The sequence below is a fragment of the Petaurus breviceps genome, unplaced genomic scaffold, assembly GCF_028583685.1.
Source record: "Petaurus breviceps papuanus isolate PSGF00001 unplaced genomic scaffold, PetGlider_PUasm1.0 243, whole genome shotgun sequence".
In the NCBI taxonomy this organism is placed as follows: domain Eukaryota; kingdom Metazoa; phylum Chordata; class Mammalia; order Diprotodontia; family Petauridae; genus Petaurus; species Petaurus breviceps.
In genome coordinates this window covers 656,771-675,052 of record NW_027185931.1, presented here as the reverse complement: position 1 = coordinate 675,052, position 18,282 = coordinate 656,771, and the positions used below count along the sequence as shown (strand labels likewise).

General features: G+C 44.7%; 2 protein-coding genes and 2 pseudogenes across 2 annotated transcripts in view; 2 read left to right on the top strand and 2 right to left on the bottom strand.

Moving 5' to 3' along the window:
• Positions 1 to 18,282, bottom strand: part of LOC138167634 (zinc finger protein 184-like) — a 103,409-nt gene that overhangs the window by 17,584 nt on the left and 67,543 nt on the right. The gene's annotated exons all lie outside the window — the stretch shown is intronic.
• The window catches only part of LOC138167639 (zinc finger protein 184-like), an 89,582-nt pseudogene that overhangs the window by 40,038 nt on the left and 31,262 nt on the right, over positions 1 to 18,282 (bottom strand).
• LOC138167645 (protein kish-A-like) lies at positions 5,710 to 9,692 on the top strand (annotated as a pseudogene).
• Positions 10,314 to 18,282, top strand: part of LOC138167644 (zinc finger protein 420-like) — a 15,543-nt gene continuing 7,574 nt past the window's right edge. Inside the window, exons 1-5 of the mRNA XM_069096579.1 lie at positions 10,314 to 10,416; positions 10,944 to 11,041; positions 14,868 to 14,994; positions 15,542 to 15,637; positions 16,339 to 18,276. Coding sequence (XP_068952680.1) covers positions 10,985 to 11,041; positions 14,868 to 14,994; positions 15,542 to 15,637; positions 16,339 to 18,276 — 2,218 coding nt within the window. The 5' untranslated portion in view covers positions 10,314 to 10,416; positions 10,944 to 10,984. The remainder of the gene's footprint in view (positions 10,417 to 10,943; positions 11,042 to 14,867; positions 14,995 to 15,541; positions 15,638 to 16,338; positions 18,277 to 18,282) is intronic.

The window sequence follows — 18,282 nt, the reverse complement described above, 5'->3', positions numbered from 1 at the left end:
AGGAACTAAGATTGCTGAGAACTTGCCTCGTGTCAAGATGAAGAAAAGACCTCCATTTGGGTATTAAGTGCTGTGTTTAAACTTGATCTAACTCTGGGGTAGATTCAATTGTGATCCAGGAGTGGGGAACTTTTGACCTTTTTGTGTTCCATGGTTGAGCAAATGAATGTATTTTACTTATGTTTGGAAACTAATCTCCATTTGAGAAGAGGGGCTTTGTGGTGGACTTAATTAAGGTATAGCCTAGGGGTGGAGAAGTATTTGGAACAGAGACTTTGTAATTGATTGAATGATTGGAAAGTCCTGGGGTGGGGTAGGCCTTGGAGATTATTTAATCACACTTAGTAAATGCTGTATTTTGAATGATGTCATGTTTTGATCTTCTCTGTTCTGGGTTTGTTACTGAATAAAATAGAGAGCACCTATGCTGGTATTTTGAACCTGGGAAGTTGCCTTTGCTTGATATTACATTACACAGCCCTCTGCTTCCAGAGACTGTCCAGTACTCTCTGCTTCCACCTGAGACTCTTCAGGTTGCTCTTCTGAAGGAGGGTGCGAATTCTGGCACTTAGCCAACTCCTGTAACAGCTTGTCTATGCTTTTATACACAATATGGTAGCCTATCAACAAAACCCAGCCTGTTCTACTCATGGCCTCCAGCTCTCTCCCAGGTTTTTTGGTATTCTTTGCAAACATGTTTCTAAATCTCTAGGTTCTCCCTGCTACAGCCTCTGTTCCAAGTTTTCACAGAGCCCTGTACTTTTAGACCACTGCTTGCTGGGGAGGCATAAGGCAAATCCTCCCATCCTGGGATAGCCATTTCTTCTTCTAAATCCCTTCTGCCTCAAACTAGAGGTCTGATATTTCTCGATGCCATCCTTGTTGCCAAATGTAGTGCCAAAGCAATATTTACAGCACCCGTGATCATGATAAAGACTGTGACTATAAATACTGCATGACGTTCAATTGCAAAATATACCAAACTCTCCATATAGAGGACAGAACTGAAGCATTTATTTAGACTCCAGAAAACCCAATCCCAAAACCAATAAGCCGATTCCATCATAATACCAAAGATATTCAGAAGCCATAATAAAAGTGAGAGCCACGGCATCCTTCAGCCTTCCCACAAACCAATACTAGATCAATATTTACTCAGACATCTCTCTATCTCCTTTCCCAACCACCTCTCTCTCCCACCATCTCTCTGGCTCTGATTCCCAGCTTCCTGTGGGCTCTGCTGCACCCTTCAGCAAATTCCCTTCATCACAGGCTCCATGTGATTACATTCAGCCTATTAGGGGGCAGAGTTCACCTTCAAAGCAGGGAGGTCTTCAAATTCCCCCCTAGGCCTATTAAGGGGCAGGGAGGATCTTCAAATTCCCATTCCCATTACAGGGGTAACCAGAGGCCCAATGTGCCAGCTACCATATACTGGGATCCTAGAAATAAACAAACCATGTCCATTTTGGTAGGTACCAGTGCAGAATGCATGATGCTATATGGGAACCCCAAAAGACATCCTGGCGAGTAGGTAGTCATAGAATGATATGGAAGAAATTCAGTTAGGGCAAAACGAACTAAACTAAGACTGAAAATAGGGAACTTGCCTCCCAGAGGGGTTTACATCAAACCAGAGGAAGAAAATCATGGGGTAGACAGACAGAGACATCAAGATCAGCCCTTTCTCTGGGGTCCCTGTTGATTCCCCTTATTTTGTAAACTTCCAAGTTTCTTATAAATCATTTGTATGGGAAAGGTCATCAGCACTGGGAAAAGAGCTTGTTTGAATTGTGGAATTCTTAAACAATGTACTTAGGTCACTGAGAATTTAAAAGTTTATGTATAATACAAAAATCATTTTTAACTACTCGTCTTTTTGCCAGGATAAATAAAAAATTGAGAAGGAAAGAAAAACAAGTGAAAGACGTTAAGTGAAATGTCTTACAGTTGTGCGTCCTGGTAAATTTTTATTGCTTATTGCAACTCCATGAGAGTGAAAATAATTGCATCTAGCCCTAAACTGTGATTGGTGAAACTTGCAATTTGAGGTAAAAGCTCTTGGGGAACCGTCACTGATTTTATTTTGAGGTTAAGTATAGTTATTTGATGAATCAGTAATCCACCTTTTAGAGAAATTCCACAAGCTACTCAGAGGGAATGTGATCCTGGAATGTCAGAGTGGAGGTTTGCATCTGGGGAAAGTTGAGGGGACAACCTTGGCATTAGGCTAAAGTGGGATCCTCCTGACTCAGTTTCCCCACTGTATTTCTTTGAACAGGAATGTTTTCCACCTGCCACTCCTGAGTTTGACTACAAGGTGGAATTGTTACTGCGTGGCTGGTTGCCAAACTGACTCTTACCTGAAATGAAACAGAGCTAAAGCTGCTTTATCCTGTTACATATGTGCTCTTAGACTTAAGCCTGAAGTACCAGTTTGATGTTGGCATAACCATTTTCCTGCCTTTTTCTTTTATGGAAAATTTCTATAATCAGAGGAAGTGGTCAGTAAAAAATATGAGCTCAATGGAAATGTGTGAGATCTTGGCTATATTCAGTCAGAAAGTGTACTCATTCCATATCCCAAACAACTAGGTAAATTAATACTCAGACTTGTCATCTGCTTGCCTGCAAAGTCATGTAGAAGATTAGATCCCTGAAATAGCTCATTGTAATGGAAATGCAAATTTAAAGATCTTTCCTGCCCCTAGGCTAAAGTGCACCTGGACCCTGGGGTGGGAGGCTTGTTTTTCAGTTGGTATTTTTTGATTGGACAGTGAGTCAATAAGGTTGTTATATTCTCTGAGCCAGGAGAAGGCTATATAAGCCCTGATGTGTAGCTTTGTTTTGGGGCTCACTTTGAGAAGTGTTCTGTGATTTGATATGGATTCTGGGAAGCCGTTGTCCAGAGCCCCCCCGGCTTTGAAAAACCCAGATGTTGAAACCCAGATGTTGACTGGGTATGGATGTAATGGTTGGACAGTTTGAAATCTGTCTACTAGATCTGTTTCTGTCTTGATAATTCTGTCTGTGTACTTTGAAGTTCGGGGTGCTGACCTTTTCCCCTGAACAAGGTAAACGATATATGTCTGACTGATTAAAGTAAGCTTGTTAACCCATTTTGAGTTGCTTTCCTTTAACAAAGCAGATCCAAGAACCTGTGGTGGCAGCAAACCCTGAGGACGCTTGGGGTGCTTGCTGCTACACTCATTCTTTCAGAACTATATGGGAATAATTAGGCAAAGATAAAATAAAGTGCCTAAATGCTTCAAAATGACGTAAGAATAATTGGGGATTGGAACAAGTGATTGAAGGACCTAGTCATTATGATATCAATTAATGAAACCAAAGCAGAAACATCTTCAGTTTGGTTTGGGGAAGAGAATTTCAATGATTATAATTGGGGCAAAATCAAACTTTTACCTCAAATTGCAAGGAAGTAAATTCATTTGTATAATTATTTAACCTGGTGTGAAAAACTTCTACCTGCAAGAGTGTTGTTACTTATATTTTCATGTGTAGAATTGAATCCCCAATAATATCTGATCCTTCTCAAGGAATTGGAATCAGAGTGGAAACTTTTGAGAAAATAACAAGATCAAATAATCCTGTATGTCAAATGTAAATTATTCTAATGCACCTCTTGGTTTCTTTCTTTCTTTTTTGCCCATTATGACACCACTTCTAATTATTTTGTTTCTTCTTGTATCTGGGCCCTGCATATTAGAATTGCTTGTCAGATTTGTGTCTTCAGACTACAGGTCATTTACCTAAAGTTGTAAGTGAACAGTGGATAAAAGTATAGAGCTGCCCCCTATCCCTTCGATATGGCCTACATTTAATTCCAGTTCATGTTCCCCTTACCCCCCCACCTCTCCCCCCCCCCCCCCCCCCCCCCCCCCCAACCAGGACCCAGTATGGCAGGGACAAGTTTATGCCATTTTCAGCCTAAATTAGTTCCAGAAAATGAACCTCCATCCCATTTTCCCAAATGAATTTGGGTACGCACTTCTAGAGGTGGGGGAAATGATGAGATTAATAGAGCCCCCTCTGACCTGAGCAAATGGGCTGGCCAATGAAATATGTCTGAATGGGGATATGGGCAGAACTCTGAGCTACTGCGCCTTGCTGGCGTATCCTCGTTTACCTCATCTCCTTGCCCACACAGCTCATTTCCTCTATAAAAATCCCTAGCTTCTCCTGGCTGCTGCTCTATCCATTAAGGAGAAGAGTGTTTCTGGTCTATCACCCCAAATAAATGCCCTTAGTTGATCTGGAGACAGTCTGAGTCTGAATTCTTTCAGGAGGACACCACAATACTTGACTTGCACCACAACAAGGGAACATTTCCAAAGTGCTTTCTAGGCAGCCTCTCATTTAATCTCATGACCTGAACCAGGACTAGTGCAACTACTTCTCTATGTCACACTGTACCTTCCCGTCCACCAACTGAACAGCAACAGATGCCTTCTGGCCACACCCCTCAGAAGATATGGTACTTCTGAGAACATGATCCTTGATCCATACAGGTTAGTCAGGCACTTCTACTGACATAAGAATACAGATACTTCATCCCACTGGATCCTCACAGGTAGGTGCTATGGATGATACCATTCATGTTTTACAGAAGAGGAAACTGAGGCTGAGAGGTTAGTGACTTAGAATCATGGTCATGGGGTAGGTTAGCTATGGGTAGGAGCAGGACCTGAACCCAGGTTTAACTATTCCAAGTGCAGTATTCCCTTAACTACACTGCAATGTTTTATTACATCTGCCAAGATGGTGGTTTAGAGGCAACCCACCTGAGTTCTCTCAACATTCCTACCCAGACAACTTTAAATAACACCTCAAATCAAATATTCAAGCAGTAGGGCCAACAAAGGGTCAGGATGAGACATTCTTCCAGCCTAAGAAAACTTAGGAGGCAGGCAGAAGTTTGTGATGCAAGGTGCAAGCCTATCCTGAGCCCCTACACATGGCAGAAGCATAATTTTCAGGAGCTGTCAGTCCAGAAATAGTAAGGTGGTTGAACAACTGCTCAGAAATAGATTACAGCAGAACCTTTCCTGACACTGGGTACAGCTGGCAGTGATTGGCAACTATTGGCCCTATGTAGTTCTGGGTCCCAGTAGCATGTCAAAAAGGAGCACTGGTGGTCAGTCAAAAGGTTGCATGGACCCTGATTGCAGTTATAAGGCAAAGACAGTGCTAGTGCTTGTATTTACAGGAGACCAGAGCACACAGTAGCAAAGCAGTGAGCACTCCTCTCCCAGCATCATCTCTGAAAACAATAGCACAAAAAAGCCTGAAGTTTGGTATAGAGACTTCCAGGAGCCAAGATGGCAGAGTTCCTTTCACATTCTCATCTTGAACACCCATAAAATAATGGCCCAGAACAGATCTTAGAAGAGCAGAGCCAGAGGACAGATGGAATGGTCCAGTAGACTGGGAGGGTCCTTATCACTTGGGTAAAAGGAGAGCACATTCCAGGACAGGTGGCATCCCAGAAAGCTGGTGGCAGGCTCCACCTCAGCGAACCATTGGAGATGCTGAGTCCCAGAGTGGTGGAGCTGCCAAACACCACCACCACCACATGGCTTAGCACAGTCAGGGGAGCCAGCAAACTGTAGCGTGGAGAACCCCCACAGAGGGCTGTGCAGCACTGAGCAGGCAGCAAGCCCTCCCTGTGCTTCAGTGGAGCCCAGAGAAATGGAGAAAAACCCTACCTGGCCTCAGTACAAGCCAGACATTATCACTAGGACCCCAGCTCAGCACCAGGTAAGCTTCCAGACCCCTAGAGCCTCTAGCAACTAGCGCCCGAGGAAGAGCTCAAGAAGGATTTTAAAAGTCAAATAAGAGCCAGAAGAAAAACTGGGAAAATAAATGAGAGCTTTGCAAGAAAGAATTAATAGGGGGTGGCTAGTTGGTGCAGTGAATAGAGCACCAGCTCTGGAGTCAGGAGGACCTGGGTTCAAATCCAGCCTCAGACACTAAACACAAAACTAGGCTTTTGACCTTAAGCAAGTCACTTAACCTCAACTGCCCTTCCTCCCCCTTCAAAAAAGCAAAAAGCAAAAAAAAAAAAAAAGAAAGAAAGTTAACAGCTTGGAAAAGGAGGGACAAAAATTAACTGAAGGAAATAATTTATTAAAAATTAGAATGGGCAAGGAGAAGCTAATGACATCAAGACATCAAGAACCAATCAAACACAATAAAAAGAATAAAAAAATAGAAGAAAATGTAAAATATCTCATTGGAAAAATGACTGACCTGGAAAATAGGTCCAGGAGAGAGAAGAATTATTTGAGTCATTGTCCTGGAAGGGTGATGTGGCTGGGGGTATACATCAGTAACGCAATATTCACAATGCCTACAGCAATTATAGATATGCTGATGTAGTTGTTAATCAAAAATATATCAGGCTTTCTATATGGGGGATAAAGCTGGAACATTTATTAAAACACCAAATGATTGAGTCCCCAAACCAGAAAGTCAAAGCCATCAGAGTAGTTATGAAATTGGCACAGGTAGATAAAGTAGAAAGCACCCCATTCTCAAGCCTTTAAAACAGAAGAGGCTACCTCAGACAAAGGTCTTCCTCTCTCCACTCATAGCAACCACCCAGTATCCAGGAAGCGTGCTCCCAGCAGCTCCGGCCCCTGGTAGTCCTCAGCAGGAGTCCTTAACAGAAATTCTGGCTGGCTCAAAAAGGGGTTCGCGCCTCCACCTCGTCCACTGCCTCTGCTGCTGCTGCCGCTGTCACCGCCACTGCCAGCCACTGCAGGAACTCTAGCTTGGCTTCCATTTCCTCTTGCCCCACCCCTTCCTGCTATGTCAGCAAGTCCAATGGAGCACGGAAGATCTTTAAATCCCATAACCCTTACAGGGTATTGGAGATCTCACTATATTTGCCATTTTCAACTTTCAGAGCCTACTGACAGTAATCTGGCTGCTTATATGTATCTGTGCAAATATTCGATCTTAGCCTCTTGGACAAAGAGACTCCTAGCCTCTTCACTATTGGGTATATTTTGGAAGTGTGCCTGAATCGGTGAACAAGAATCCCTATGTAGCAGTAGGATGTATAGTAATGTATTTCAGCATCTTGTTCATCCAGTAGCTGGAAAATGTCAGAATTTAACTGATGTCAGATTTCTATAGATAAAGAACTTGCCAAGAGAAAACAATGGGAAGAGTCATTATTGACCCTTTCAGCTGTGTACCTTGACTGAAAGACTCCTGCCTGCTGTTCTCAATTATGTGTCAATGGTCCAAGGTTGTCCTCTGTTAATAACTGAGACGCAGTGAATCAATGAATATCAGAATGGGTTGATATCTGCATAGTGATCAACTTTATTTATAGTTCTGCCCCTACCATGGCATTCTGTAACTGTCATTCTTTTATATCACCTGTGGATTTACAGGAGGTATTTCTATTGCAACAGTAGACAGCAAACTTGGTAAATGATTGCTCCACTTCCTTTCTATTTGATTCAGGACAAAAAAAAATTGTATCCTTATATGAGAACATTTCTATTATGGTTTGATTTTATGCAGGATTCATAAAAATTGCATTTGTATCTAAATAATGTTTTAAACATCTTTTCCCTGGCCAACTCTATTTGGACTGAGTTTTATCTATAGCTTACTATATTTTCCAACTTCCTGATGTCAGTCTGTGTACTACATAGACAAAGAAATTGCTAAGATTGTATGTAAGAGTGTTACAAGAAAAGTATTGTTTTCAGATTCCTATTACCAAAAAAACCCCCATGAATTCTTATAGATTTTCTCAGCTACAGCAAAGAACTATAAGGAAAGTTTACTAGGACATTTCCCTTTGAAATCTGGATCTACATATGTCTTAAGCTTCTATTCAAATATCTGCTAGTAAAGAAAAAAACATTTTAAAGATGAAGTGAACTAGTTAGAAGGATTGTGAAATGATGTTCCTATGTTTCATCGACTTGGATCTCAAATCTTTAATAATGAAAGCTATTTTCATTGCTAGAAATTCAAACTGTTTTTTTTTAAAGACCTTGAAAATAGATCAATTGATCTATACAAATGACTTTTTTTTTTTTTTTACAACTTGATCTGGTGTCTTTTAGATATCTAAAGGTATATAACTGGTATACGGAGGCACTGAGCTGTATCAAATCCACTATTTTAGCATTCTCTATTTTTAAAAATATTAGAAACAAAGCACCCTCAGATTGAACAAAAGAATAATATCAGTAACTTTTAAAACAACAAATTATAAAAGTGCATTTATGTGCTCTTCAAGAGTATAGTTATTTTCATGGGTGTTTAAGGAGAAAGCAAAAGAGGAAATTTTCATGATTGGGTACACTTAAATTTTCTTTGTTTCTGCTGACATTGTCAGCTTCAAAGGAGAGTTCAAAACTTGTGAAAGATTTAATTATTTTAAGTAGGTTCCTTGTGTTGCAGGTTGTAGACCAGCTTACCTCAGGTCACACAGGTAGTAAGCATGAGAGGGGAATTTGAACCATGATCCTCTGCCTCCTAAACCAGCCAGCCCTCTTCTCACTAGGCCACATCACAGGCTGTAGTAGTAACAAGGGCAGAGATGGCACCCTGCACTCCCCCCCTCCCCCAACTTTGCTGGCTTCTTTCAAGGCCCAGCTACAATCCCAAGTCTTTCCTGGGCCCTCCAGTCCCTAGAGCCTTCTCTTAGGTGGGTCTCCCCAACATTTCCTGGCACAGCTTCTTCGGGTATAGTGGTTTGTGGGTGGTGGCCCCCATCACAATGAGAGCTCCTTTGAGTGCACCCACAGTCTTTTGACTTTCTTGGTATTCATAGCAAATAGCCCCATAGCATAGTGTTTGACACATAGGAAACCCTTAAGAAATGCTTGCTGACTAATTTGAACTTCCAATCATTAGCTCCTTGGGGCAGCTAGGAGCCCCAGTGGAGAGAGTGCTGTTCCCGGAATTAGGAAGACCTGAGTGCAAATCCAGTCTCAGACACTAACTGGGTGTCACTCCACCCTGTCTGCCTCAGTGTCTTCATCTGTCAAATGTGCTGGAGAAGGAAATGGTGCTCCATTCACTGCGGCATCTGGCTGCCCTAGTGAAGAGGTCAGGGTTAGGGGTACTCGAGACCCCAAAATACCCACACGGGGGTCCTGCCGAATGAATTCGCCTAAAGCCTTCTCTCGGCCAAAGAAAAGCAAAGGTCACTCAAAGCTCGCCAGGATGGGCAGATTCTTAAGGAGCATGGGCATCTGTGCGGCTTGCCCAGGACGAGGGGCCAGAACCCTGTGACCCAGAGAGTCTGCGCTGGATCGTTCTCTTCTCACGTCTACACCCAGTTCGGGAAGTCTGACCAGGGGCATTTTCAGATCCCAGTGGCGGCCACCACTGACTGGGAAGCTGCTGTCTGACCGCGCCCACGGGACGGCCACAGCATCGCTTCTGTGCTACAGTCATTCACCCAAACCTTTCAGCCCCTCTGCAGGCTGGGACATCTACCTGAATGGACTCCAAGGAAAGCCCCTTCTCTCCGGGAAGCCCCCGCCGGTCAAAGCCCGGGACGTCCCAGGTTTGTTTTACGTGCAGGATGGGCTGAGACAAGCGCTTTTCATACTGCAAGGCTGAGGAGAGGACCCGAGCCTGGCCCTGGAGCCGTGACCTAGAGGCGGCAGGAGCCCTGAATGCCATGATCAGATCCTGGCTGCACCCGTAGGGTCGGCATCAAGGCCAGGAGGCTGAGGATGGACATGGGTGACATGGGGGGAGGGTGGGACGGGATTCAGGTCAAGCCCCAGACGCTCTGCAACAAGCGTGCCTCAGTTTCCCCTCTGTGTAACGTCACTGCCGTGCCGAGGGTCCAAGGATACAGGGTGTGGACAGAGCTGGACAAACCAATGCCAATGAGCAGCGACTCTTGGTGGGGGGCAAACCCCTGGGGGGAGGACCAGGTCTGGGGAGGTCAGGGGTCATTCCTTCCTCGGCTGCCCCACCCCCTCCCAGGAAGGCAGGGGTCTCTCCTCGGGACACAGGGCTGGGGAGAAGAGGGTGCTCCTGGAGGAAGCCCCCGCAAAGCCAAAGGCGCGGGAGGGTGAGGGGACCCTGGGTCCCCCAGAACCAGCTCCAGAGGGCGCAGACCCAGGCAGCCCCGGGCCCATCTTCCTGAGACTGAGGCGGAGGCGGAGGCTCTTCCCCCAAGCCACACCCGAGTCAGAAGTGGACGGAGGCCGCGGGCAGGGACCAGGGAAGGTGGCAAGTCCCAGACCTGGCGGGGCGGGGCGGGGCGGGGTGCAGAACGCGCAGGCGCCTCTGGAGCACCGCCCCTTCCCTGAGCTAGCCAATGGGCGCCTCCCTAGCTGAGGGAGACACTGCGCAGAAGCGGAAGTTTCCTCTTCCGCCCAGGTTCCAGAGCCCACAGGCTCGGTTTGTATGGGAGGCAGTCCTGTCCGGGAGGAGGCTCGGAGAGGGGGCGCCAGGGACCCCGCCCTTTCCCCTCCACCGCGTCTCTTCTCTGAAATGGGACAAAGGCTCCAGGAACCTGGGGGGAGTGGGGGGAGTGAGGCGGGACCGCCCCCCCCCCCCCCCCCCCCCCCCAACTCCTGCGCTGATGCGGACCCTCTTGGGCTCCCACCCCTCCCCCTAACCGTCTAGGGATCGGAGCTGCCAGCCCCAACCGACCCAGCCAAGTGTCACCGCCCCCTCCTTCCGATGACCAGGCATTTCCCGAGATTGTGTGGGGGTGGGAGGGGCGCCGCCCTGCTTTTTTTTTCCTCATTGAAAGCTCTGGCCCCTAGAATGGAGTGAGGCATACAGTAGGCGCTACATAAATGCACGCGGAGTTGACCCAAGGCCTGGACACAGACCAGCTGCCCCTGGTGTCACTGGGGCACTTCTGAGGCGGGGCTGAAAGGGGGACGGGCCCCCCATCATGGCTGCCTTTTCTTTTCTAGCATAACCTGGTGGGACTCCAGGAGCCTGGGTGCAGGCCAGAATGAGGAGCAGAAAGCACAGAACTGGCCCAGTGTTCCTCCCCAGCAGGCCCCCCCAGGTAAGCAGCATGGTGATCTTCCCTGACACAGGCTGTAGATGGGTCTTTCCTCCTGTGCTCTGGCATCAGAGCACCTGAGGCCAAGCAGCACTTCAGTCATCAGGTCCCAGTGCCTGGCATCCAGTAGGCACTTCATAAATGCTGCTTTACCTGACTTAGCAGCTGGGGGGCCTGAAAGGTTGCATCTCCTAGAGGACTCTCTCTGGTGCCAACTCCCCCCCAAATGTCCCTGTCCAGCGGCTTGACCTCAGGCCTCACCCTCCTTCCCTGACAGTTTCATGACCCGGCTTCCTCTTGGTCTCCTCCTCCTGCCTGTCTGGCCACTGCTTCCTTCTCTGTCTCCTCTGCTGGGTCAGCACCCATAGCATGCCTCTGTCTGAGAGGCCTGTCCAAGGCCCTGGCCTGGCTCTCCTCCTCTCCTCTCTCTCCAAGCTTCCTTGGGCCTGTTGGGGGGGGGAGAGGAGGGAAGGTGTCCTCCTGTGCCATGGGCTCCACCTCCTGAATCTACAGCTATGAAAATATGATTTTTAAATGGTTTTCCATAAGGGTAATGGTAATGGTAATTTGAAGATCTTCCCTGCCCCCTAATAGGCTGAATGTAATCCAATGGAGCCTGTGGTGGGAGGAGTTTGCTGAAGGGTGGAGCAGAGCTCCCAGGAAACTGGGAGTCAGAGCAGTAAAACTTGGAGGGAGGAAAGGATGCACCCAACCAGATGATTAGGCTTGTGAGTGTTGGTTTGTGGGAAGGCTAAAGGATGGTGTAGCTTATTAACTTCTTTGGTACTATGATGGATTTGGTTTTCTGGTTTGGGGATTTGGTTTTCTGCTGAGTAAATGTTTTTACTTCTGTCTTTTATATGGAGAGTCTATTTTGTGGCTGAGCACTATGCTGGCATTGCTGTTGGCAATGTGAATATGGCCTTGGTGCTACATATAGGCATCTCCAACTCACCATATGCTAGGATAATTCAGGATCTCCCTCCAAACCCTCCCTTTTTCCAAACTTTATTATTCCCTTTGAATGCTCTCTCTCTTTTGGCCAAGAGCTCCCATTCCTTCCAGGATCAAATATAAATCATCCATTTGGCTTTAATGTTCTGCATAAACTGAACCCTTCCTACCTTTACCTTGTCTTTGTGTGTTAAACTCCTCCATGTTTCCTGTGGTCCATCCAGACCAGCCTATTTTCTGTTCTTCACACATCCTTTCCCTCCCCCCCCCCCCAAATCTCTTCTCTTTGCCTTTACTTCCCTTCCCTTCCTGGAATGCTTTTCTCCCCTAACCTTCCCCCTTGTGGAAGCACTGACTTATTGCTTCAAGGTTTAGCCTAAGCCCTGACTTTTACAGAAACCCACTCTTGTCCCCTGAGCTGCCAATGCTTTACCAGGCCCAGTTAGGACTGTTTTTTATTTTTCTTTGCATCCTCATCATGTAACCCATGTTTGGCATATAGTTATCCCTTAACAAAGGCCTGTTGTTTGTTCTGCTGCCTTTGGGAGAAGACTTCCAAAGGGCCACCTGAGCTGTGGAGGACTAAGCCTGGTAGTCAGGCAGAGAGATCTTTGGATGGAGTGTGGAGACAGGGATGGGAGCCACAGCTCTGATCCCATCTGTGAACATAAACAAATCCTTTCTTAGCCTCCCTTTGCTCATCTGTGAAGAAGGGCTAAGGAGTACTGACCTGTAAAGCCAAGCACAAGCAGCTTTCCAGAGGACTGCTGCTGGAACAGCTTCAAGGTTCTCATTACATAGTATAATGAACTCTCTATGCAGCAGTAAATTAAAGCAAAACATTCACAGAAATCAAAACTGCAGCATTCACAATGTAATGACTTCACAACTTATCATTAAAGTGGCCACATAGTTTTAAGCAAAAGATAACATTCATGTAGTAACTCAATCATTTAGTAAGTCTTTAATTCAATTGAAAAATACAAAGGTCAAAGTTCTCCACCCCTAGGCCACAGTAAATCATGATCTTCTCAGTTTGCATGAAATACCCAAGGAGAGGCTCACAGCTTCCATGGTTCTTCTTCCATGGACCCAGCTCCTGCCCAAATCTACCCAACTGTCGCCTGAGTTCAAAGGCAGACAGCTCCCAGTTCCTTGTCCAGCTCCTCATGCAGTTCCTGTTCCACATTGAAGCTCACAGTGTCCATTCCATCTCAAGTCCTTCACAGTTTCTGTTCCCAGGAAGATAAAGCTTAACAAAGTCACAGTAACATTCAAACACATGGCAGGCCTCCTCATCAATTCACTTTCTGCCTGTGAAATCAACATAGACTCAACAACAAGGTCTGAGGAATCAGCACAAATCATCAGTATAATCCTAGGACCTCTGAAAACATCACTAAACGGACAACAAGAAAATCCTCTGTCATGGCTTCTGAACCAGCAGTAAGGTCCCAGAGCTTCTGTAACAACAGCAATGTTCTCTATCAGCCGACGAATCTGACAAAGTAACATCAAAATGGACAAAGTACTGGAATCACAGCCATGCTTCCTCCCAGTTCTCCTCTCTTCTCAGTTCTTCTCAGTTCTCAGTTCTGTTCTCAATTCTCTCTGCACCCTGGGCCTCTCCTTATACATATGATCATTAGTTCCTTAGCCTCCATGCTGCTTGCTTCCAGAAGTTCTGGCTCTCAGCAGTTCTGGCTGGCTGTCAGAAGTTCTCCATTCGGTTCTCCAAAGAAGTTCTCAGAAGTTCTGGTTCTATAGGTTGGGCTTTTCCCTATCTATAGTATTAGCTCCTCCCTGTTCTTGCCCTTCCTGTTACATCAATAATTTCATCCCACTGTGGTATTCTGGATCTTAATACTTGATACAGTCATGAACTGAGGCAAGGTGCTAAGTACCTTTTTGCTTGCCAATAAGGGGCAGGGTAGATCTTCAAATCTCACCATCATTACATGACATTCCCAAGATGGTTGGGAGGAAAGTGTTGTCTAGACCTTGTTTGTCAGTAGTCAGGTGCATGTTGTTTCCCCCATTAGACTCTGACCTCCAGGGACTATTTTTGCCTTCCTTGTCTCTCCAGGGTTCAGCACAGAGACTGACACAGGGTAGACATTCCATAAATCTTATGTTAACTTGACAATGACTATTCATTTGTTTCATGATTCAGAATCTGATATAGTCTGAGACATGTGGTAACTACTCCTAAAGATCTGACTTTGAACACTCTGAAACCTGAATATAGTAAGAATCAGTCCGCATTCTTGCCCACTTCACCCCCTGTAGCAGCAAGCACCCCAAGCATCCTCAGGGTTTGCTGCCAATACAGGTTCTTGGATCTGCTTTGTTAAAGGAAAGCAACTCAAAATGGGTTAACAAGCTTACTTTAATCAGTCATAGATGTATCATTTACCTAGTTCAGGGGAAAGAGGTCAGCACCCTGAACTTCAAAGTATACAGACAGAATTATCAAGACAGAGAAACAGATCAAGTAGACAGATTTCCAAACTGTCCAACCATTACATCCATACCCAATCAACATCTGGGTTTTTCAAAGCCGGGGGGCTCTGGACAATGGCTTCCCAGAATCCATATCGAATCACAGAACACTTCTCAAAGTGAGCCCCCAAACAAAGCTACACATCATGGCTTATATAGCCTTCTCCTGGCTCAGAAAATGTAACAACCTTATTGACCCACTGGCCAATCAAAAAGTATCTACTGAAAAACAAGCCTCCCACCCCAGGCTCCAGGTGCACGTTAGCCTAGGGGCAGGGAAGATCTTCCACATTTACATTCCCATTGCACCTCCCTTCCCAGGTCCCTGTGAGATATGATCCCTGTATGACTACAAATTTATTTGTTATTTCAGGAATCAGTAATGTTCAAGGATGTGTTTGTGGACTTCACCTGGGAGGAGTGGGGCTTACTGGACCCTTCCCAGAAAGAGCTTTACTGGGAGGTAATGCTGGAGAACTACAGGAACTTGGTCAGCCTGGGTAAGTATGGCTCTTCTTGGGACCTAGGATCTTCCCATGAAAGGTTATTTGCTTTTTTCTGTTGGAACTGGGTCTAGGGTTCAGCACTGATGTTTTGACCTGTTCAAAAACAAAAAAACAAGCATTTATTAACCACAGTGAGGTCAAGAGATGGGATACTTATACTTCCTGGTCCCAGCTGAAGGGCTCTTGCTTTGTATTCTGGAAATTGACTTCTTTGTGTGATTCCATTCCAGCTCTCTGTTCACTCAGGCCTGGGAGGCTTTCTCAAGTCCCAGGGCAAATATTGGAAGTCATGAAAGCTCCCAAGCACCTTAGTATATAATGGAGCAAATGAATCATTGTCTTTTTGAACACAGCTCCTTTCTTTGTCCCATTCTGTTTCTTCCCAGGAAAACAAACCAGATTATGCTTCTCATGTTTTCTGTATGTTCCTCCACAGCCCCAAAACTTCCTGGACCTTCCTTACTTGCACCTAGGGGTCTGTGTGGTGTGGGTTGTTGAGGTGACCATACCAGTCCATCACTTTGCCATTTCCCTTCACTAGGCCTTGTAGATTCCAACATGGATGTGGTCTCCCATCTGGAGTCAGGGGAAGCCCATGGGATTCCAATGGATAGTGTCCTAAGAACCTGCTGGCCAGGTCAGTGTGTGAGTGAGTGCCTATTACTCAGCTAATTATTTATCTGTGAACCCCCTGAAAATGGGCACATTTGTGTTCCTCTCCATGACTTTTTTGGTCATGACATTTTTTCACAGTTTCATAGATCTTACAGCTAATTCCTCCCTACTCCTCTAGTTTGTTTGGATGTTGTTGCCTTTTATGCCAAAGTTATTTGATAAGGACAGATAGAAATGATCAGATTTTGTTGATGCTTTCAGAATACAGGAATGCTGTTCCACTGTGAATGGAACTTTGAATTGTTTTTATCTTTTTGGAAAACAAGGTAGAATTCTGTAGTGTAGGAGACCCACATAACTTCCTCTTAGAACCAGTGAGCGCACTTTCTTGACTTTCCCAAGTGTGATATTTGATGAAGAATTTTTCTAAAAAGAAAACCAAAAAAGTCAAACTATTGTTAATATTGTTGTAGGAGAGTCAGCAGTCATCTGCATTTCCATAGTTTGTTTCTTATTTGGGTCAATTTTGCCTATTTACCTAATACTATTATTGGGCTTTATGAAAATTCAAGCATGGTGTATGCAGAGAAATTTTAGAAGATGTAACAATTTATTTCATCGTATACATTGCTTATAACAGCCAGAATATTGGGGAAAGTGAAGCACAGACCTAAGTTTATTTGTCCAAGGAAAAGGGTTATTTTCACTTTTTATTTCTTTCAGATTGGGATGCTAGGCCTCATACCAAAGAGTCAATTGCAAAGATGAATGTCTCTCTGGAAGACTCATCCCAGCAAAGTTCCTTGTGGGATGACTCCTGCATGGCCAAGGTGGGAAAAGCCTGGGAGTGTTATGGCAGGTTAAAGAAAGAGCAAAACAATGAAGAGAAACATTCTAGACAAGGAGAAGTAACACAAACAGGACCTCCCAATGAACTGAGAGGCTCTGAATATGGTAAATACAGGCAAAACCCTATACCAGAGCTAGTCAGCTTTCTGCAACAAGAAGTATCTGTAGTGGTGAAACGCCTTAAGAGTGATATTGAGAGAAACACCAAAGTCAGTGTAATCAAATCTGATGTTAATGAATGTCAGAAAGCCTTCACTTATGATTTGGACCATATTAAAAAATGTAGAATTCATGCTGAAGAGAAGCTTCATGAAAGTAGCAATTCTTTCCTTCCAGATAATGAACTTACTGTACATCAGAGAACTGATACAGGAAGAAAATGTCCTGAGTTTACTAAATGTGGGGATACAGATCTTAATCAACATCCTAGTATTCAAGAGAAAAACAAATTTTATAAATGCAGTGAATGTGGAAAGGGCTTCCAGAATAAGGGAAGTCTTACACGACACTACAGAATTCATACTGCAGAGAAACCTTTTGAATGCCATGAATGTAGAAAGGCGTTCCACCAAAAGGTAGATCTTATAAGACATTGTAGGATTCATACTGGAGAGAAACCTTTTAAATGCAGTGATTGTGGGAAAGCCTTTTCCTGGAGCACAGCACTAACTCGACATCAGAGAATTCACACTGGAGAGAAACCTTATGAATGCACTGAATGTAGGAAGACATTCCGACAAAGCTCTAAACTTTCTCTGCACCAGAGAACTCATACAGGAATAAAACCTCATGAATGCAGTGTATGTAGGAAGTCATTCTCTCAAAAGTCAGCTCTTACACAACACTACAACATTCATACTGGAGAGAAACCTTTTAAATGCAGTGATTGTGGGAAAGCCTTTTTCTGGAGCACAGCACTAACTCAGCATCATAGAACTCACACTGGAGAGAAACCCTATGAATGCAACGAATGTGGGAAGACATTCCGACAAAGCTCTAAACTTTCTCTACACCGGAGAACTCATTCACAAATAAAACTTCATGAATGTACTGTTTGTGGGAAGTCGTTCTCTCAGAAATTCATCCTCACTCATCATAGTAGTATTCATAGTGGAAAGAAGCCCTATGAATGCAGTGAATGTGGGAAAACATTCCAAAAAAAGTCAGTCCTTAAACAACATCACAACATTCATACAGGAGAGAAACCTTTTAAATGCAGTGATTGTGGGAAAGCCTTTTCCTGGCGCACAACACTGACTCGACATCAGAAAACTCATAGTGGAGAGAAACCCTATGAATGTAACAAATGTGGGAAGACATTCCAAACAAACTCTAGCCTTTCTAAGCACTGTAAAATTCATACAGGAATAAAACCTTATGAATGCAGTGTTTGTGGGAAGTCATTCTCTCAGAAGTTCATTCTCACTCATCACAGTATCATTCATAGTGGAGAGAAACCTTATGAATGCAGTGTATGTGGAAAAGCATTCTCTTGGAAGTCTGGTCTTAGGAAACACAGTAGTATTCATACTGGAGAGAAACCATATGAATGCATTGAATGTGGAAAGATCTTTCGCCAGAAGTCAAATCTTACACAACACTGCGCAATTCATACCGGAGAGAAAGCTTTTAAATGCAGTGATTGTGGGAAAGCTTTTTTCTGGAGCACAACACTGACTAGACACCAGAGAATTCATACTGGAGAAAAACCCTGTGAATGCAATGAATGTGGGAAAACATTCCGATCAAGCTCTAACCTTACTAAGCACTGGAGAACTCATACAGGAATAAAACCTCATGAATGCAGTGTATGTAGGA